Source organism: Aedes albopictus, chromosome 2 (genome assembly GCF_035046485.1).
Source record: "Aedes albopictus strain Foshan chromosome 2, AalbF5, whole genome shotgun sequence".
Taxonomy (NCBI): Eukaryota; Metazoa; Arthropoda; class Insecta; order Diptera; family Culicidae; genus Aedes; species Aedes albopictus.
The window spans coordinates 427,631,183-427,653,181 of NC_085137.1; the positions used below are offsets into that span (position 1 = coordinate 427,631,183).

General features: G+C 44.9%; 2 protein-coding genes across 6 annotated transcripts; one reads left to right on the forward strand and one right to left on the reverse strand.

Annotated features, from left to right (window-relative positions):
* Window positions 1–7,606: 7,606 nt before the first annotated feature.
* On the reverse strand, window positions 7,607–21,854 carry LOC109426576 (splicing factor 3B subunit 2). Its single transcript, XM_019702109.3, has 3 exons — window positions 21,696–21,854; window positions 19,731–21,608; window positions 7,607–8,385 (listed from the first exon to the last, which is right to left on the reverse strand). The coding sequence occupies exons 1-3, from the start codon at window positions 21,711–21,713 to the stop codon at window positions 7,747–7,749; spliced, it is 2,535 nt and encodes an 844-aa protein (XP_019557654.2). The 5' UTR covers window positions 21,714–21,854; the 3' UTR covers window positions 7,607–7,746.
* LOC115265283 (uncharacterized) lies at window positions 8,720–19,703 on the forward strand. 5 transcript variants are annotated; one of them, XR_009997993.1, is made up of 8 exons: window positions 8,720–9,393; window positions 9,451–9,523; window positions 9,586–9,658; window positions 9,727–15,653; window positions 15,741–16,025; window positions 16,083–16,155; window positions 16,218–16,290; window positions 16,359–19,703. XR_009997993.1 is itself a non-coding variant. In XM_062853606.1 (4 exons), exon 4 carries the CDS (start codon window positions 9,852–9,854, stop codon window positions 15,843–15,845), a length of 5,994 nt encoding a protein of 1,997 aa, XP_062709590.1. In that variant the 5' UTR covers window positions 8,721–9,393; window positions 9,451–9,523; window positions 9,586–9,658; window positions 9,727–9,851; the 3' UTR covers window positions 15,846–16,073. The 5 variants fall into 5 exon arrangements, 1 of the variants encoding a protein (XP_062709590.1); XR_009997991.1 differs by having other exon boundaries at window positions 8,721–9,393; window positions 9,727–16,025; XR_009997992.1 differs by having other exon boundaries at window positions 8,721–9,393; window positions 9,586–16,025.
* Window positions 21,855–21,999: the final 145 nt, after the last annotated feature.

A 21,999-nucleotide genomic window follows, 5' to 3' on the forward strand; every position in this document is an offset into this window, starting at 1 on the left:
GCTCGTTAGGCGGAATAGTCTATTTTATGAGGCTACACTGAACGGCGGCTTGCGGTGAAAATTACTATTCTGATGGTCAATTTAAATGCACAACGCCACTAAATTTGTGCAGACTGAGTTTCGTTTCAATTCAACAGAATTATGTTTTCAATTTTACCATGGACTCGATTTTCAATTAAAAAAAGTTTCTGTTGGCAACCAGATTCGAACCAAGAACCTTGACATCACCAGGCTCGCACGCTACCACTCGGCTATCGAACCGGTTGATGTGAGGAGAAACAAAACGCACACAAGAAGCGTTGGTGGGTCGATGATCATGTTTTGCCATGGTAAATTTAAAAACATTTTTATGCTTGTCATTACTGCAAGCCGCTTTTCAGTGTAGTCAAACGACAGAAGTACGCGCTCTGATGTTTACGTTTTCAATCATCATCCGGTTGATGATGGTTAAGGCTCAAGCATCCATCATCATTTTTCGGAAAATAAAAAGCAGTTTTCTCGCTGCAAATCAAAACAAGGATCATGAAAATATATTCACTGCATTATATTCCTCATGTGGAGTACAGTGAATATATTCTCATAGCAAAAACTTTTGTTTTGAACGAAAAAACTGCTTTCAAATGTTTGATGATGACGATGATTTCAATGACGAAAAGTTCAACGTTAATGACTGCGCGCAAGTCAAGCGTAGTTTTTGAAACTGGCTAAAACCATAATTCAACACCAACATTTCAAAAGGGCGTATTGCGGAGATTCCACCTGTTTAGACTCCTGCGCGAAAATTAGTTGCGTGGATTTTTCTTGCGTGGGCCCACAGATATCAAACCAGACCGCGTCCTGGTGAATATTTTATGCCGTGATGTTAAATAGGTATACATTTGGTGATAGCTTTGCATTGTAAACAAACATTTATAACGCACCTACGCTGAAAATGAGCCTAATCATTTACTTGCGTCGGAATCTATAAATCTTCACAACGGGCAATAACTGCTTTTGGAATCATCACCTTATTTTAAAGCTGTGGATCATGTGTTATGATTTCCATGTTTTTCACAACAAGTAGGTACCAGATGGGAAAAACTCTCCTCTTTCCGACAACTACGGTGGTTTGAGTGTAAGGGAGGCAGTACGACCTACAGCTTTGAAAGAAGGTATTACTTTCAAATGCAGTTACGCCCTTTTGAAATGTTGGTGCCGAATTAGAAATTTTTATTTAATTTTTTTCGCAAGTTAACGAGTCAATCGCAACGAAAAAAATACCTGAATAATTATCGAGTTTTATATTGCTTCTACGACAGCTTTTGAGCCTATTTTGGCTCAAATTTCTCATATCTCAAATTTATCGAACAAGTACTATTTCAAAAATTACACGATATTCCAGCAAAACAAACGTGCGTGGAATTCTGTCAGTTGACGCCGCTGCTGCGATCAGCTGTTCTGAAACGTCTCGTAAAATGGCTTATAGGATTTGTTGTCATCAGGAAAGGTTTCCCGATGAAAACAAATCCTATCCCGCCTGCAAGCTTGAAAGAGAGAGGTGAATAAACGTCAGCAAGCTCTATGGATGGCGCCACGGGGGAGTCGTCACCGGCTAAATTGTTACATCGAGCCGAGGGAAACAACACCTGCGAATGAATGCTTCGGATTGAGCATTATAGAGGGTGCTAGTGAGATGCCAAACGATGATTTTGAAGCAATTTTCTTCTAAGTAATATGTCTGTTTGTCTGTGCTATCAGGAGAGCAATGACGAGCTTTCAAAGAATATGGGAATATTTATTGAATTTGTACCTTGTAAGAGCACAGTCTCACTCAAGGACTGTGCAGGAGAAAATAAGATAAAATCACGGTGCACAACAAAATAAGATATTTATTTGATCTACATCAACAGGCTTACTAGAGCCCCAATGATGGTTTAAAAATAATAATAATAATTTTGATAACAATAATATTAGAAAACAAATTCAAAGGTCAAACACAAACAAGTTGGAACATAATAGCGCAGTCAAGGTATTGAAACTTAAACTAAGGTACATAACAATGAATTCGTCAGTTATTTCTGTTGCTAAAAAAAGACAAAAAACTACGACGTAGTGCGTTGCGTGTCAAGTGGAAGTCGAAGAATGACGCCACCCTATTGAAAACGCGCATCAAGCCCCCAAAAGCTCCATGTAGTCCATAGTTAGTTCGTCGAAGTGGTAGTCTCAGCATGATGCTATTGCGGAGTGATCGCGGCTGGACATTTACGTCGATTTGTTCCAGCAACGCTCCGCAATCTATTCGTCCCTGTAACGTATCAGCGATCGTCAATGCTCTGGCGGCATCCCTCCTTGTACGCAGTAGATCTAGATCGATCAGTTGGCATCTGCTCTCGTAACTGGGTAATCGGAACGGGTCTCTCCAAGGCAGCCGTCGTAATGCAAACCGGAGAAAGCGTCGCTGGACAGATTCAATCCTCTCGACGCCATTGTTGTACCCGGGACTCCAAACTGTAGAGCAGTACTCTAACGTAGAGCGCACGAGGGAGCAGTACAACGATTTCAGGCAATAGACATCAGAAAAGTTTTTGGCTATTCTGAAGATGAACCCTAGGGTCTTGGACGATTTTTCTACAATGTACGAGATATGTTGCCTAAATGTCAACGTCGAATCCAAAATGACTCCCAAGTCCTTGACATGGTGCACACGTTCGAGAGCTGTGCCTAGCATGCTGTATACGAAGATAATCGGCTGCTTCTTTCGTGAGAACGTAATAATAGAGCACTTCGTTGGATTTACAATCATTCGGTTCAATGAGCACCAGTTAGCAAAACGCGTGACCTGCTGTTGCAAGAAGACGCAATCATCAGTTGAGTGAATCCGAAGAAAGATCTTCATGTCATCGGCATACGACAACCGAGGGCCTTCAATCACGAAATTGACGTCGTTGAAATAGAGCAGGAAGATTAATGGACCAAGATGACTTCCTTGTGGTATGCCGGAGGTAGCGTTAAAGCAGTTCGATTTGCAGTCACCTATGGTCACAATCAGCTGACGGTCGGTTAGATATGAGCGGAACCAAGCTAGGAGACTCCCGCCAATGCCGTACCTATCGAGTTTTGCGATCGCAATGGCGTGGTTCAGCTTGTCGAAGGCTGCTGACAAGTCAGTGTAGATAACATCGGTCTGAGCACGTTCGATCATACTCTGAGTGATGTGTGAAGTGAGGCAAAGCAGATTCGTGGAAGTGGAGCGACCAGCAGTGAACCCGTGTTGGTCAGGGCTCAAAACATGCTTGCAATGTGAGAGCAAAGGCTCCATGATGATGAGCTCGAACAGCTTGGAGATGGCAGTCAATGAGGTAATTCCACGATAGTTATCCACGTCACGTTTGCTTCCTTTTTTGTGTACAGGATACATATGAGCGAGTTTCCAGCAGGAAGGGAATACGCCGCTGGAGAGTGACATGCGGTAGAGGCGTTGAAGTGGATCTAGTAAGCAGGAGATGTGTTTTTTTAGGAATGCCGATGGAATGCCGTCCGGTCCAGGATTATTGGATGATTTGAGTTGCGATGCGGCCCTGGAGATCATACCATCGTTGACATGAATGGAACTGAACATTTGGCCATTTGGAGGAACATTTCTAGCGGCGATAGAAACTTCGTCGGCGTTTAAGCTCTCTTCATTGAACACGCTAGCAAATTTCTCGGCAAACAACTGACAAATGTCCCGAGGAGTGGAAGCTGATACTCCATTCAACTGCATTGTTGCGGGAAGTCCGAATTCCTTACGTTGTTGGTTGACATACTTCCAGAAAGATTTCGGATGAGATTTGAATTTGAGCTGAATATCACGCTGGTACCTTGAGAAGCATTGGCGACTGGTTCGCTGGTATTCATGGTTGAGCCTCACGTAGTGGTTTCTCAGAGCAAGCGTGCGGTGTTTGGTGAGCTGTCTCAGGGCTGCTCTCTTAATCGTCTTCATCTTTCGTAGTTCGCTAGTCTGCCAGGGAGACCGAGAAGCTTTGCTTTGTATCCTTTTAGGGACGTGCCTGTCTACGACGTATGCCAGGATATTTGAAAAGGTGAGTGCGGCTGTCTCAACATCGCCCGGGTCGAGAACGTGTTCCCAGTCAATACTTGTCAACACCTCAGCAATGCTACGATGATCGGCCCTCCGGAAGTCGTAAGATACGGAGGCAACGGCATCTTCGAAGTCATGGACAAGCGAATTTTCCACGTTGATAATCAAGGGAGGATGATGAGGAACGTCTTTGACCAGCGCACAGGGTGCAACTGCAGTGTAAGGTGCCTGATCTCGAGTGCTCACGAAACATAGATCCAAGGTTCGTCCATTTTCATTCAACACGTGATTGAATTGAGTGAGCGTAGCTGCGTTATAACTGTCTAAAATGCTTATTGCGCCAGAATGAAGCTGCGAGTGTTCCGAATCGACACAGAGGAAGCCGCTATGCGATGGCCTCCAAGAGATTCCAGCAAGATTGAAGTCGCCCACTACAAGGACATCGTCAGTAGGAAGGGCGGTATCCAGAATGGTGAACACAGACTGGCAGTGAGTTTCGATAAGTTCAGTGTCCCGAACCCTATCAGGAGGTATGTACAGCGAGCATAGAAATAATGTACGGTCGATCATCTTGACGGAGATCCATACTTGCTCCAAGCAGGTCCAGGAGTCGTTGAGGATCGCTTTGGCCTTCAATCCGGAACGAACAGCTACCAGCACGCCACCTCCAAATCTAGATTGAGTTTAAATAAGGGCGAAAGTAACATGAGAGAGTTCTCTTCATCGACACTCTCTTCTGCAAATTAAAGTGACAAGATGCAAATTCAATCAAACTTTTTTACACTTAGACGCTAGATTGCATCGCAATCTTTCGTTTAAGCGTAAAAAAGTTTAATGAAACTTGCTTCTTGTCACTTTAATTTGAAGAAGAGAGTGTCGATGAAGAGAACTCGCTCATGTTACTTTCGCCCTTATTTAAACTCAATCTAGAAATCACGGTGCACAACACGGAGTTGGTCTGGCAAAAGTCTACGCTCCATACAAATTTCAAAATTTTTGTATGGACAAAAGTCTACGAGGGGGGAGGGGGGGGTTCTGAGATGGCCAAAATTTGGTCTACGTGGCATGATATCTTCCGAAAAGCTGACAATTTTTTGATGACGTAATTCAAATCGTTCAAAGGCGATCTAGTACAGTAGACGTTCGATAACTGCAACATGTTTACGTTTCACTTAGCGAACAAAACTCGATAACTCCAACGTCAGATATGCATCAATTGACTTTAAATGAACGAAAAATTCATTCGATTGTTCATTTGGGGCTAACCTAGCGCACCGTTTTGACGGATAGCGGTGCAATAACTGCAAATTTGTTGCACTTACCGGACTTGCAGTTAAAAACATTGCAGTTAAACCGTTTGCACCGACCGAACGTCTACTGTATTAAAATTTGTACAGTAGACGTTCGATAACTGCAACATGTTTACGTTTCAGATGGACTTATCCACCGATGAACCGAATTCATCGCGGTCCGAGAATTTTGACACTAGAGCGGGGTCTGTTCCAATCAGAATCGTCCAATTCTGATTGGAACGGCCCCGCTCTAGTGTCAAAATTCTCGGACCGCGATGAATTTGGTTCATCGGTGGATAAGTCCATAGCGAACAAAATTCGATAACTGCAACGTCAGATAGACGTCAACAACCCATCAATTGACGTTAAATGAACGAAAAATTCATTCGACTGTTCATTTGGGCTAACTTGGCGCACCGTTTAAACGGATAGCGGTGCGATAACTGCAAACTTGTTGCACTTACCAGACTTGCAGTTAAAAAGCATTGCAGTTAAACCGTTTGCACCGACCGAACGTCTACTGTAAATGCGAATGCTTCGCTTGCTCTGAAAATGTGTGATACAGTAGACGTTCGATGATAACTGCAACATGTTTACGTTTCACTTAGCGAACGAAAATCCGATAACTGCAACGCCTGACAGCGTTAACAGACCATCAACTGACGTAAATTGAGCGTGAACTTCATCCGACTGTTCATTTGGGCTAACATGGCGCACCATTCTGACATTTGGCGGTGCGATAACTGCAAATTTGTTGCACTTACCGGTCACTTGCAGTTAAAAAGCATTGCATTTAAACCGTTTGCACCGACCGAACGTCTACTGTAGTTACTCATTTGACTAAATTAATTATTTTTTATGTTTTTAGATGAATAAAATACAATGGTTAGATCGAGGTTATTAAATATAGTAGACGTTCGATAACTGCAACATGTTTACGTTTCAGTTACCGAATGAAATTCGCTAACTGCAACGACTGACAGCCGTCAAACAGTGGTCAATTATTGTTGGACGCAGCCAGAATGCACTCAAAAACATCGCAATACAGCTGTAGTGCATCTGAACAACATCGCAACTCTGTTGACGTTTCGTTTTTGACAGATAGCGGTGCGATAACTGCAAAATTGTTGCACTTAGCGGACTTGCAGTTAAAAAGCATTGCAGTTAAACCGTTTGCACCGAGCGAACGTCTACTGTATTTAATAAACTTACTAAATTATTAGTACAGTAGACCTTCGATAACTGCAACATGTTTACGTTTCACTTAGCGAACAAAATTCGATAACTGCAACGTCAGATAGGCGTCAACAACACATCAATTGACTTTAAATGACAAAAAAAATCATTCGATTGTTCATTTGGGCTAACCTGGCGCACCGTTTTGACGGATAGCGGTGCAATAACTGCAAATTTGCTGCACTTACCGGAATTGCAGTTAAAAAGCATTGCAGTTAAACCGTTTGCACCGACCGAACGTCTACTGTATTAAAATTTGTACAGTAGACGTTCGATAACTGCAACATGTTTACGTTTCAGATAGCGAACCAAATTCGATAACTGCAACGTCAGATAGGCGTCAACAACCCATCAATTATTGACGTTAAATGAACGAAAAATTCATTCGATTGTTCATCTGGTCTAATTTGGCGTACCGTTTTGACAGATAGCGGGCGATAACTGCAAAGTCAAAACGGTGCGCCAAATTAGACCAGATGAACAATCGAATGAATTTTTCGTTCATTTAACGTCAATTATTGATGGGTTGTTGACGCCTATGGACTTATCCACCGATGAACCAAATTCATCGCGGTCCGAGAATTTTGACACTAGAGCGGGGTCTGTTCCAATCAGAATCGTCCAATTCTGATTGGAACGGCCCCGCTCTAGTGTCAAAATTCTCGGACCGCGATGAATTCGGTTCATCAGTGGATAAGTCCATCTGGCGTTGCAGTTATCGAATTTTGTTCGCTAACTGAAACGTAAACATGTTGCATTTATCGATCGTCTACTGTATATTCTGGGGATTGGTTTTCTGGGGAATGTTATAGAATCCTGGTATACCTATAAGGAGTACTTTATAAGCATTCCCCTTACAGGTTCTGTAAGAATTGTAATGGGTCATATAAATGACACTGAATAAATACCGAATCTTAATAGAGTTGAGTAAAGAATATACACTCAGTTATAATGGCCTAGAAATGACAATTATTGCAAAAAAGGAATCGTTCGGTACGCATTAGATCAATCAAAGATGTTGTTTAGAGCACTACCTTTTAGCCAACTAATAAATGATAGGCTTTTATTAATCCTACCGACAAAACATATAATATAGTTGAAAAAGATATTTTATAAGACTCACCTTGCCACAATGCACAAATAGCCACATCTCTTGGTTTAGAACTTGAACTCCTTGTACTTCTTGGTTTGCTTGCTGGTGGTGTCCGTCTGCTGTCGTTTTCGCTTGGATTTTTGTCTCGCCACGTGCTCGGCCAACATGTCAGACAAATCTTCTTTCTGCAGGTGACTCTGCTGTTCGCGCATCTGCTGCTCGTACCGCTGGGCCATCGCCTCGTTGTCCATGTCCAACTCCGAGGGATCAAGGGCCAATTCAACCATACCTTCACGATCCACCGGTGCTCCTCCACGGGCACCACGGGATCCACCAGCAGCGGTCGCCGCAGCCGCTCCAGCCAAGTCGTACACGTGGGTCGATCCCATCATCGAAGCACCGACCCGCTCGGCACGTCTCTCCTGCAGCACCTGATACAGCACCGGAGTCTCGTTGTCCTCCATTTCGCTTTCGATCTTCTTCTTGCGCAGTTCGATGGTGTCCGGAGTCTCCATGCCGGCCGGAACACCACTCGTCAGACCGGACGGGGTGACCAGTCCTTCGGCCGGAGTGATGAGACCGCTTTCATCTGGCGGAGCACCCAGATCCTCGCCGTCCTCTTCCTCTTCTTCGGAGGATTCTTCGGATTCGGATTCCAGCTCACCCCATTGGGTGCGATCGACTTCCTCTTCGCCGAGACCGTTCTGAAAGAGAAAAGCGTTGGAGACAGATTTAGTGGGGTGTAGGGATAGAGAGTAAGAATTTCTAACAAAAACCAACAAACCAACAATTGAAAAGGCCGCAACAACATTGCGTAAACAAACACGTTTCTGTCGACTTAGGGCCTTCTGGGATCCACCCACGCATCTCACCACCATTAACAGAAAGCTTGATGTTTGCGCTTTCTGTTAGTGGTGGTGAGGTGTGTGGGTGGAGTTCAAAAGGCCTAAAGTCGACAGAAACATGTTTGTTCACAAAATGTTGATGCGGCCTTTTCAATTGTTGGTCCAGAAATATAAGGACAACATGTATTGTGTGTCCGCAATTTTTTGTTAGATAACGGTTGTCCGACATTTCGCGGTTTGAACCATTTCGCGGTTTTCTGTTTTGCGGTCTATACATTTTCGCGGTTTACCATTTCACGGTTTACCATTTGGCGGTACATATACCGTTTCGCGGTATTAATCGGTTCCTAATTTTAGTTTATCTCTTAAGCACATTCACACATTGCGAGCAAGTCTTTCAAGATACGCACGCACGCTAACGCATACACATGCATACATACAATCATTAAATAATTCATTGTTTTGCTAGTTCCATGAACTGTTCTTTCTAGTACTAAATACATAAACATACGCTCATACATATATGCATACTTACACGGTTGTACGCCATTTCCCGGAAACCTATTTACCAAAAAGACGTTCCCCCGAAAATAGTGCCATACTATTTTTTTTAATCTACCGTATGTGTCACCGAAGCCCCCTGGTGAAGATAGTACCTCTTCTACAATAACCTTGCAGACCGACTGAGCTGTCTGCATGACAGTGGTGGACAATAGAATAAAGGGAATGGGAAACTGTCAGAGCTTGGCATAGATGAATCTAGAAGGATAAATGCATGTGCAATCAACAAGTAATGTCTTTGAGGTCTAAAATTTGCAAATCATTTTTCATTATTAACATTTACGTACAAACAAAGTGAATTCGAAGGTATTCTAACTAGTGATTAATATATTTTGCCTAAAATAATGCTTCTATTATGCTTAGATACTATATAAAGAATATCCTAATAGTACGGTACAGAGGAGACGGTTAGTTATTGTAATTTTGCCAGTAACAGGTGAGAAATTGTGGAACTTATCAAAAGTGCTTTATTCATGCAATTATCTATAAACCCTTAAGGAACGATTGAATGCAGCAGGCCACAGCAACTAGTGCCGAAGGACGTAGAGAAGACACTATATATGCACTAAACGTAAGATATCTGTATTTCTAAAACTTAACCTAAAACATGCCCTAAACCATAAAACTATATGTGCACAGGAATTTAAAACGGACCTGAACTTCGGACGAATAAAGGCCGCTACGAATTTGGAAGCATCCAACGTCTTTTCTTTGTTACCGTGTCACGCAAGTAACAAATTTTTAAATTCGTTTATCGAAGAACGATGTCGGACTCGGCCAATGCTGCTGCCACTACTGGCAATCAAGGTAAGAGCTTAGCTAATCAGTCTAATGACGCGTATGTAGACCCCCCTCACGAATCCCAAACGTTGAACCCAAATAAAGATACCCTTCTCAAACCCGGTGGGGACAAAAAGGCACCCTCTGTCAAAAGTAGGTCGTCGAAAAGTCGGGAACACAATATCCCTTCCCCGCGGGACAAACAGTCTGAAACGATCGGTCACAGTTGTAAAACGTGTCGTTCCGCGGATCACAGCCGGATGGTGCAGTGCGATGATTGTGATGGTTGGCACCATTACAATTGCGTGGGCGTCGATGATCGTATCGCGAAAAAACAGTGGCGGTGTGTGAAGTGTGAGGATAATCGGAAAGTTCGTCGCAGTTCCAAAACTACGAGGACGGAAGCGCCTAAAAAGAAGGCTACAGGCAAAGCGAAGAAGGAATCCGGGACGAAGCAACCAGATCTACAGGAACAACGGAAGCACCTGGGGGATCAGCCGGCAACGTGTATAAAGGCAGCATCGGTGAAATCGGGAACTTCGCGGAAGTCGTCCAGAGCACAGCTGGAACTGCAACTTCAAAAACTAGATGCTGAGCGAACCCTGCTGGAAGATAAGAAGAAGTTAATAGAGCAGCAGTACAGTGTACTCCAAGAACTCGCCGAACTCGATGAGCAGGTCGAAGGCGCAGAAGACGGTGATGAAGTAGATGGGGCTTCCAAAGTGGAGGATTGGCTGCGTGACGGAGTTAACTCGGACACGGATGACGAGAACACGGACTCAAGCGAAGGTGCAGACGAGGACATCGGGAGTTCATCGGAGGAAGACATCGAAGACGATCCTCAAGAAAACGGATCGAAATTCAATCCGATTCGGCGCTCTACACCAAGAATGGACCCTAGGAGCATGCAGAAAAGTGTTACACGCAGCAACCAGTTAAACTGTAGCCTGAACCGTAATCAACTCGCAGCTCGTCAAGTTGTTGCGAAGGATCTGCCACCTTTCACAGGGAACCCCGAGGAGTGGCCGATTTTTTTCTCCACCTACGAAAGCACGACTCGGATGTGTGGCTACACCAACGACGAAAACATGATTCGGTTGAGAAACTGCTTGAGAGGAGACGCCTTCGCCGCAGTGAGGAGCTTTTTGCTTCATCCGTCAACTGTGGATAGAGCGATAAGTGCCCTAAAACTGCGTTTTGGGCAACCGCGTTTCGTGATTCATTCGCTGAGGGACAAGATAATTGCCATGCCGCCGCTGAAGCCAGATTCAATCAACAGAATGATCGACTTTGCGCTGGCAGTTCAGAATCTTGAAGCAACGATCGATGCGTGCGGACAGAGGGACTTGATGCGAGATACGTCGTTACTGGGCGAGCTGATTGGAAAGCTCCCTGCTTCGATGAAGCTGGAATGGGCAAGGCATACCCGCAGCCTGCGGAAGGTCAACCTGGCGGCCTTCAGCAAGTGGATGTACGATATGGCAGAAGACGCTTGCCTAGTTGCCGAGCCGCGCAGGAATCAAGAAGTACAGCAAAGTCAGGAACCGCGCAAAAAGTCAAAGGCATTCCTGAACACGCACACCGATCAGCCAAGCTGGAAGAAGGAGGATCACCAGGCATCATCAACAAGTATGTCCAGATCTACAGGGACACATAAGAAGGTCTACTCTCAGGCCTGCACCGTCTGCAAAGGAACTTGCGCCACTCTTGCTAATTGTGGAAGGTTCCTAGGGCTGTCTTATGACGGACGGTGGTCTACAATTCGTGAAGCTAGAGTCTGCAGGAAGTGTCTGAAGCAACACAAAGGAGGCTGTGAATCGAAGCAATGTGGCGTGAGCGGATGCACCTACAAGCACCATCCCTTGTTGCATAAGGAGCTGAATGCAGAAACGGCGGCGGTAGTGAAACCACAACGTGAAGAGCAGTCCTGTAACACACATCAGTCGGGGGCAAGTCCCATCCTTTTCCGTTATGTCCCAGTCATAGTGTACGGCTGTGGAATTGTTGTACACTGTTACGCCTTTCTGGATGACGGATCCTCGAAAACGCTCATGGACGAAGAGTTGGCCAAGGAACTGAACCTTTCCGGAGAACGCCATCCACTTTGTCTAAAATGGACTGGTGGTTTGCATAGATCGGAAGACGAGTCACGCAGCGTTCAAATTGACATCTCCGGACTGAAGGGAAAGCGCTTCCGCTTTGAGGACGTTCGTACCGTTACAGAGTTGCAGCTACCCAGTCAAACACTTGATGTTCAACAGCTACAGTCTGAATACTACTACCTGAAGGGTGTTCCCGTAGAATCCTATCGTGATGTCCGGCCGAGACTCCTGATCGGAGTTCAACATGCGCACGCAACGCTGGTGAGGAAGAGTCGCGAAGGAAGACCCGGTCAACCGATCGCTATTAAAACAAACCTTGGCTGGACGATATACGGCGGCGCTCCGGCAGAACAATCTGTTAACATGGTTCATTACACAAATCACGTCTCTTGCTGCGATCACGATACCGAAAAAGCTGATGAAAATCTCGGTCATGCGGTGAAGGAGTACTTTTCACTCGAAAGCCTTGGCGTCACGTCACCAGTCCAGCAGATTCGTTCCCAGGATGATGAGCGTGCTATGAATCTATTGCGGGAGCTTACCCAGTTCAACGGAGAAAGGTACGAATCAGGATTATTGTGGAGACGAGACAGCGAACATTTGCCGAACAATAAGACGATGGCATTGAAACGCTTCAAGCTTCTGGAACGCCGCATGGAGAAGGATGTTGAAGTAGCACGGGTGGTGAAAGAGAAGCTGACAGAATACGTTGAAAAAGGCTACGCGCGTAAGCTAACCAACGAAGAACTGGAAAAGAACCACGAACGTGTCTGGTATTTACCAGTTTTTCCAGTCGTTAATCCCAACAAGCCAGGCAAGGTGAGACTCGTTTGGGACGCGGCTGCTACGACGAATGGGGTATCGCTGAACTCTGCGCTGCTTACCGGACCAGATTTGCTAGAGCCGTTGATCCACGTGCTGTACAGATTCCGTCAGAATCGTTTCGCGATATGTGGTGACATACGTGAAATGTTTCACCAAGTCGCAATTCGCAACGAAGATCAACATAGCCAACGTTTCTTTCTGAAAGATGAGGAAGGTCAAGATGAACCTAGCACCTACGTCATGCAGGTGATGACGTTTGGAGCCTCCTGCTCACCAACGACCGCCCAGTTCGTTAAGAACACGAACGCGGACCGGTTCAGCAAAACGCATCCAGCTGCAGCTACAGCAATCGTACGGTGCACCTACGTTGATGACATGTTAACCAGTACGGAAACAGAGCAAGAAGCTATCGAACTCGCGAAATCCGTTTGGTACGTCCATAAAGAAGGAGGATTTGAAATCCGAAATTGGATGTCCAATTCATCGGTAGTTCTGACGGCCCTCCGCGGCGACTTGAATGCTGAGAAGAGTCTCGATTTGTCATCCACTCTTGCAACGGAAAAGGTTCTAGGCATGTGGTGGTGCACGCAAACGGATTCCTTTACGTACAAGATTAACTGGAGCAGGCTTGGAGAAGATTTGCTGACGGGAGAACGCTACCCCACGAAGCGAGAAGTCCTTCGCACCATGATGACAATCTACGATCCACTCGGCTTAATCGCTCACTACCTCATGTTCTTAAAAGTGCTGCTGCAGGAAATCTGGCGAACGGGTATCAGTTGGGACGAGACAGTGAATTCGGAGTGTTTCGAAAAGTGGCAGACGTGGTTAAGGCTTCTTCCGGAAATCGAGAGTCTCCAAATACCACGCTGCTTTCGCCTTCAAACGTCAGCAGGAGAAAATACGGAGATCCAATTACATACCTTTGTTGACGCCGGTGAAAACGGCATGGCCGCCGTTGCGTATCTCCGTTTCGTGGAAGCAGGGACTGTTGAGTGCTCGTTAGTTGCAGCGAAAACGCGTGTAGCGCCGCTTAAATACCTGACCATTCCTAGATTAGAGCTCCAAGCGGCCCTCATTGGCGCAAGGCTCGCGCATTTCATTGTCCAGGGATTGGACCTTACAATCTCTCGATGTGTCTTCTGGTCAGATTCCAGGAACGCGCTCTCGTGGATACGCGCAGATCATCGTAGATATAGTCAATTTGTGGCTGCCCGTGTTAGCGAGATCTTGGATCTAACAAACGTTGCTGACTGGAAATGGGTTCCAACGAAATGGAACGTGGCGGATGAAGGAACCAAATGGCAGCAACGTCCTTCACTCACAGCTGAAAGCAGATGGTACAAAGGGCCTGAATTCCTTTGGCAACGAGAAGAAGAATGGCCTTCTGTTCCCGTCAAGCTTGAAGAGACCACTGAAGAGTTGCGCGCCACCATTCACGTCCACTACGAAACGGCAAAGTCGGAGTTCCCGATAGAGAGATTCCGTGACTGGAGAAAGCTGATACGTACGACGGCACATATTTTCCGGTTCATCGCGAACGCTCAGCCGAAACGGTTTCCTCGGCTAACGTGCGGTATCACAAAAGAGGAAATGCGCAAAGCAGAAACCTTCCACTTTCGGGCTGCGCAACAAGAGTGTTTCCAAGAAGAGTTTGCTGTTCTCCATCGGAACGATAGCAAAGTGGCGATCCCTAAACGAAGCACGCTATACAAGCTGAGCCCCTTCATCGACGGACAAGGTTTGCTGCGCATGGCAGGCAGAACCGCGGCGTGTGAATACCTATCACCGGACACTATTAATCCCATTATTCTACCTCGTGACCATCGGGTAACGCACCTCGTAGTACGAAGTTATCACGACAAGTTTCACCATCAAAATCATGAGTCAGTGATTAACGAAGTACGCCAGAAATTTTGTATAAGTCGACTGCGCCGTGTATACGCAAAAATAAGGTCTCAGTGCCAACGTTGTAAGTTGAGGGATGCACGTCCACGTCCTCCAGCTATGGCAGATCTACCTCCCTGCCGACTGGCCGCCTTTGTCCGACCGTTTACCCACACTGGAGTAGACTATTTTGGTCCCATGGAAGTATGTATTGGGAGAAGGGTTGAGAAGAGGTGGGGGGTCCTACTAACATGTCTCACCATACGCGCAGTCCACATCGAATTAGCTAGCTCATTAACCACTAACTCCTGCATCATGGCACTGCGTAACTTTATTGCCCGGCGTGGAACTCCAGCTGTATTTTACAGCGACAGAGGAACCAACTTCATTGGTTCTGAGCGCGAACTGAAGCAAACTTTGAAGGCAGTAGATCAGAACAAGATGGCACAAGAGTTCGTCAGCTCAACGACATCCTGGAGCTTTAATCCACCGGCTGCCCCTCATATGGGGGGAAGTTGGGAAAGGCTGGTTCAGTCCGTAAAGCGGACCCTGTCGGAGCTCAAACCGTCTCCCCGGCCAAATGATGAGGAATTGCGGAACGCGTTGATAGAAGTCGAAGGTATCCTCAACGCTCGACCTCTGACACATGTACCCATCGAAGACGAAGCAGCTCCTGCGCTTACACCAAACCACTGGCTACTAGGAAGCTCCGATGGAACCAAACCTTGGTCTTTGCTGGAGAATGACTCGATCGCGCTGAGACGTGGCTGGCATCAATCCCAAGTACTCGCCAACCACTTCTGGGAGAGATGGCTACGTGAGTACCTGCCGGAGATAACAAGGCGCAGCAAATGGCACAAGAAGGCCACGCCGATCGAGGAAGGTGATATCGTGCTGATCGTCGATCCGGAACTCCCGAGAAGCTGCTGGCCAAAGGGACGCGTCATAGGTACAGTCAATCGGGACGGGCAGGTACGTAAGGTAACTATTCAAACGATGAAAGGTGTCTACGAGAGACCGGCTGTGAACGTTGCGGTACTTGACGTCAAGGGGCAAGAGAAGTTGGTGAACTCAGAGGCGGAGTTCCCAAACTGGGGGGGACTGTCACCGAAGCCCCCTGGTGAAGATAGTACCTCTTCTACAATAACCTTGCAGACCGACTGAGCTGTCTGCATGACAGTGGTGGACAATAGAATAAAGGGAATGGGAAACTGTCAGAGCTTGGCATAGATGAATCTAGAAGGATAAATGCATGTGCAATCAACAAGTAATGTCTTTGAGGTCTAAAATTTGCAAATCATTTTTCATTATTAACATTTACGTACAAACAAAGTGAATTCGAAGGTATTCTAACTAGTGATTAATATATTTTGCCTAAAATAATGCTTCTATTATGCTTAGATACTATATAAAGAATATCCTAATAGTACGGTACAGAGGAGACGGTTAGTTATTGTAATTTTGCCAGTAACAGGTGAGAAATTGTGGAACTTATCAAAAGTGCTTTATTCATGCAATTATCTATAAACCCTTAAGGAACGATTGAATGCAGCAGGCCACAGCAACTAGTGCCGAAGGACGTAGAGAAGACACTATATATGCACTAAACGTAAGATATCTGTATTTCTAAAACTTAACCTAAAACATGCCCTAAACCATAAAACTATATGTGCACAGGAATTTAAAACGGACCTGAACTTCGGACGAATAAAGGCCGCTACGAATTTGGAAGCATCCAACGTCTTTTCTTTGTTACCGTGTCACGCAAGTAACAGTATGTGTTGTACATAAAATGGTAGATTATTGTATTTAAATAATACAAATTTGGCAGCATTAATATTCAAAGAATATTCTTTGATTGGAAAAAATGCTGAATCATTTGTTGTATAATAGGGTCTGGGACCCTATTCAGTCAATGTTGAACCAATTGACTTGAATTTTCGAAATCAAGTCAATTGGTTTCAAATTGACTGAGTTATAACAGCAAGTGCCCAAAATAGCCTCCCTGCCCAAGTGGTCCCAGGCCCTACATAGGCAGGTCGCAATTTTTGCATTGAAGAAATATTTCACAAATAGTAAATTCCTCCTTCTTTTTACATAGGCTGTTCTTTCGAGTTATCTTTTAAAATAGTTTTCGGCATGAACCTGCCAATGTTTTCATCTAATAATTGCCCTTCTTTTAAACTTAAGCTGTTTGTGTAGTGTAACTACACTGTAAGGATAGTTGTTGGCATTTAACTAGTAATATCATCATAGGATATGTTCCCTTCTTTTATTAATATGTCGTTCTTTTGAGTTTATTGTTAAGCTGCTAACATTTTCATAGAATATTTTCCCTTCTTTTAAACATTTCTGGTTTAGACTGAGACAAGACAAGATAATTCGCATTACGAAAAGATCCTGGGCCGACCGGGAATCGAACCCAGTACCCTCAGTATGGTCTTGTACCCGCGCGTTAACGACTTCGGCTATATGGGACAGCACAGGCATAGACGCACGCACAAATGTACTTACCATTAACTAATAGTTCACGCTTCTTAGTATCATGAACTGTTCTTTATAAACTCACACACAATCTTCTAATACAGGGGATAGACAAAATGATCGGGACAGGCAAAATTTTCACTTTTCAAAAAATGTTCAATTAGCTGTAACTTTTCGAAAAGTGCACCAAATATTTTCAAATTTTTACTGTAAGTTCCTCAACTACAGCGGCCGTTCGCTCTTTGCAAACCCGCTCGTTGCAACGCTTGTTAGTGGCAAGTCTGCTAATTGCAAAAATTGACAAGTTTTTGCAATTAAAAAGCAATAAAGTGTCAAATTCGTGCTGTCAGTTATGCTGTCAGTGCATTTCGATGCACTTCAGTGTCAAAGTGACGTTGCAATTAACGAATGGCATTCGCTCGTTGCAATGTAAACATTTTGCAACGAGCGAACGGCCGCTGTAGCTGTGTATCAGTGGACAAAATTTGGAAAAGATCGGACAATTCTTCACGAAGTTATAAAGATTTTTGAAAAAGGTCAAATTATCCGATAGTCAACTTTGAGCTGCTATATCTCCGGATTCAATGAACCGAATGCAATGAAATTTTGACCATTTATGACTTATATAATGAGCTATGAAAAACCATTGACTTAACTTAATATTCTTAGCACGGAAGAAAATTATAACGATTAGATTATTTTTCCAATAAAACACCAAATTATCAAAAACATCAACATCGTTTCAAAATTCAAGATGCAAATTATAGTTCATTTAGTTTCTCTCTAATTGACTTATATATAAATGCGTTTTGAAGGAAAGTAACAACATAACCACCAATAAATTGAAAAAGTAATGGGATGCATATTAAAAATAGACCAATTTACTAAAAAGTCGTGAAAAAAATAAAATCGCTATAACTTTTTCGCTTGCTAAAAAATTCAAGTTAAGTCAAATGTTTTCCAGAGTTCATTATATAAGTCATGAATGGTCAAAATTTTATTGCAATCGGTTCATTGAATCCGGAGATATAACAGCTCAAAGTTGGCTATCGGATAATTTTATCTTTTTCAAAAATCTTTATAACTTCGTGAAGAATTGTCCGATCTTTTCCAAATTTTGTCCACTGATACACAACTAGTTGCGGAACTTACAGTAAAAATTTGAAAATATTTGGTGCACTTTTCGAAAAGTTACAGCTAATTGAACATGTTTTGAAAAGTGAAAATTTTGCCTGTCCCGATTATTTTGTCTATCCCCTGTAGTTCACCCTTCTTATTTTCATGAACTGTTCTTTCGAGTTAGAGTTCGAGAAAGGCCGAAACACGTGAGGCTGAAATCACAAATGTTTGTGGCTGAATCTCGAAAATATCAAAAGCCTGTAGTTGAAAATTGAAATACATATTGATACGGCTAGTTTTCAATTGATGTCGTTAATACAAAAGGAGTCGCTTACAAAACCGCTCTTGCAGTACTACGCTCATAAGCATAATATCATTCGATTTTTATACGCAGTATACAGTGGTTCCCATGTGACGCATAGTCGTGATAGTATGTCTCAAAAGAATAGACTATGCTAAAAAGAATGAAAAATCTCTTAAGAGAATATTTTCAACAACGTGTGCATTCTAGAATGTTCATCATTTTTTATCTTCAGCCTTTTGTTATTGCAACCTTGAGTAATGCTTACATTGTTACAGCCTTATGTGCATTCAGCACTTCGAGAGCCAGCCTTAAGCTATCAGTACACACTTTTCCAAATGTGCTGATTTTTCCACACGCATAAAGCAGCACTGAAATATCCACTTTATATTTTAGGTGTTAAGTCGATGTTGAAACTGATGTTTGCCTGTTGGTTAAGGGCGGACGGGACGGTCGGGGAAATATCCGCCATTGCTCTGTTGCTACTAAGATGGTAATCTCAGATTCTACTTCATATTTTGCAACAAAAACCTATCACTGTGTATGCTCACTTGCAGTGCATATGCTGATTGTTTTTCAGCATCTTCAGTGTGATAGAACTCGAGATTACCATCTTCAAAATCGCGAGGCAAATTGTTAGAAAGAGAGGCAAGATAGGAAAAATAACACGGCATCCCGTTTCACCTTAATGTTTCCGTTCTTTCGCATACATGCACAGATGCACAAACAAATTCGGGTCGCTCGTAAACCACTTAGACATTTTGGAAGAGGGAGGTCTGGTCAAAGTCCACGCTCCATACAATTTTTGAAATTTTGTATGGTCAAAAGATTACAAGAGAGAGAAGAGGGATCTGAGTTGTTCAAATTTTGGTTTTCGTGGTTTATAAACGACCCCTTACACACAATGATCTAATAGTTTGCCCTTCTTAGTTCCATGAGCAGTTTTTTTCGAATTGGTACAAACCGCGAAATGGCTGACCGCGAAACAATGCAGACCGCCAAGTGGTCCACCGCGAAACGGCATACCGCGAAATGGTATCATCCGCGAAATGTCATACCGCGAAATGGCACACCGCGAAACAGGTTACCGCGAAGTGGTTTACCGCGAAATGTTATACAATCTAGATAACTAAATTTCGACTCACCTCATTCTCGCTGGCACTCATGCCAAACACATCTCCATACAGCGGCTTTCCGTTCTCGTCGACCGGTGGTTTACCCCAACCACCTGCGTGATACCCAAAGGAACATCCTTCCGGAATCGGAGCATTCAAACCGGGAATCCTCAGGTTGGGATAGCTCGGTGGCGGTCCGTAACGCTGCTGGGCAATCAGCCACGGAGGCGGAATCTTGTGACAGGCCGGCCCAATTGGCATACCGAGGGCAACGCGAAGCTCCTCCGACAGATCGCCCGGTTTCTTCTCCTTGAGGCGAGTTTCGAACTCTTTTCCTTCGTAGTACAAATCTCCGTGGATCGTCATCCGGGGCTTGGTCTGCCATTTGAAAAAGGCGTCGTGCAGCTTTTGGTAGTCGATGTCGATTTTGCCCATTTTCGGGCGGGCCCGTTCGCGCATTTTGGCTTTGAGGGTTTTCGATTCGTCCTTTTCCTGCAGGGAAGCGCGCATTTCCATGATTCCGGTTTTCTTGATGAATGCGGGCAGTTCGAAGGGTGGTTTTTCGATACCGCGTTTGCCCTGAAGGTACTTTCTCTTGAAGCACCAATGCCTTGGAACTTGCACCGTGTTCCGGTGAGACTTTAGTTGAATCAGCAGTTTGGGGTCCCGAGCGGTGACATCGTGCATTTCAACCACATCCGGTCGTGCCACCAGTTGCTTCAGTTCGGCCACACTCAAGCGAGTGAGCTTCTTCATTTTGCGCTTGGAAATACGCTCCTTATCGTCTTTTAGCTCATCGTCCATTGCGTCGTCTTCATCATCATCGTCGTCGTCATCCTTCTCGTTCATCTTCTTGGACGCGGCGGCTTTCTCGTTCTCAGCCATTTCCGCCTTGGTCGGTTCTTTAGGCTTTGATTCTAGTTTGAAGATTTCAAAAACCCTGTAAAACTGACGATACATCGGAGCTAGATCCGCAATGGTCACTTTCTCCGGAACGTATTCAATCTCAACGTTGTCCAACTCGTCCTCGATCAAGGTTCCAACGCTCTTTTCGCTACTCTTCTTACTCTCCTTGGCTTTGCCCTTATCTTTGGATTTTTCCTCTCCCTTCTCCTTCAGATCGTTTTCATCTCTTTCGGCTTCATTTGTCTCCTTTGCAACTTCGCCATTCTCTTTCTCGGGCTCGTCTTCATCGTGATCCTCAGTATCTGCCTCAGCTCCTACATCCTTATCCTTTTCAGCCGGACGTTCCTGGACAACCACATCCTTTACTCCTTCCTTCTCTTTTTCCCGCTGCTGCAACACTACTGCTTGCTGTTCCCTCCTCGCCTTCCTGTTCTCCTTCTTCCTTTGCTTTCGGCGGCGGTTCCGGTCCAGCCGTCCCTCCGCCTTCGATATAACCGGCGGGGGTGGAGCCAAACCATCCAGATTGTCGTCATCCGAGTCCCCGTCCATGTCCAAATAGGAACTCATGACTCCGGCCGGAAGCGGCGGCGGAAGCATCGGAGGTGGTGGGACAACCGCTCCGGTTGTGGCCAGCGCTTCCTCGGCGCCCAACTCCTTAGCCCGCAGCGTCTTCAGCGCCAAAACGTCCTCCAATGCTTTCGGCAGAACCAACTCTGAGGGTTTCTTATTAGCAATCTGTTCCTCCGGTTCGGCCGGATTGCCAACGTTGAGCGACATTAGGGGAGGGGGGTTTTTGTTTAAATCCTCACTTCCCGGAGGGCCAATATCCGCGGGCACGCCTTTGGGAGGCCCCATCAGTGATGTCGGTGGTGGTCCCATCAAGGAGGTAGGCGGTCCGCCACCCATCAGGCCTGGTGGCCACGTAGGAGGAACTCCACCAACCAGCAACATATCGGGCGGTGGCGGCGGCGGAGGAAGCAATCCTCCTGCATTATTCTGCTGCTGCGGGTGTAAACACAATAACATAACCTCAGGAAAATTGTCGAATTTTGAGAAATTTGCTACACTAATCGACCTTTGCCTACTTACCGCGGGATTATTTTCCATTTTGATGTGGGAATGCAATCATTTAGAAGCGAAAATGTTGAGAAAATTGCAATTATTTCGCACCGATCACAACCAAAACCGAATCGATTTTCGGCAAAACGCACAAACTCAACAAAGCGATCCGTCAATTGACAGCGTTAAGGCTTGACGTTTTTGCGCCCTTCAAGAAACGTCCACTCGGCGTGATTCACTTCCATCAATTTGACTGCGGTGCAGATGATGCAAAGCTTCGGTCACAGGGTTTGTTATTTACAGTTATTTTCGCCCGAACTTGCCAGCCGCCGCG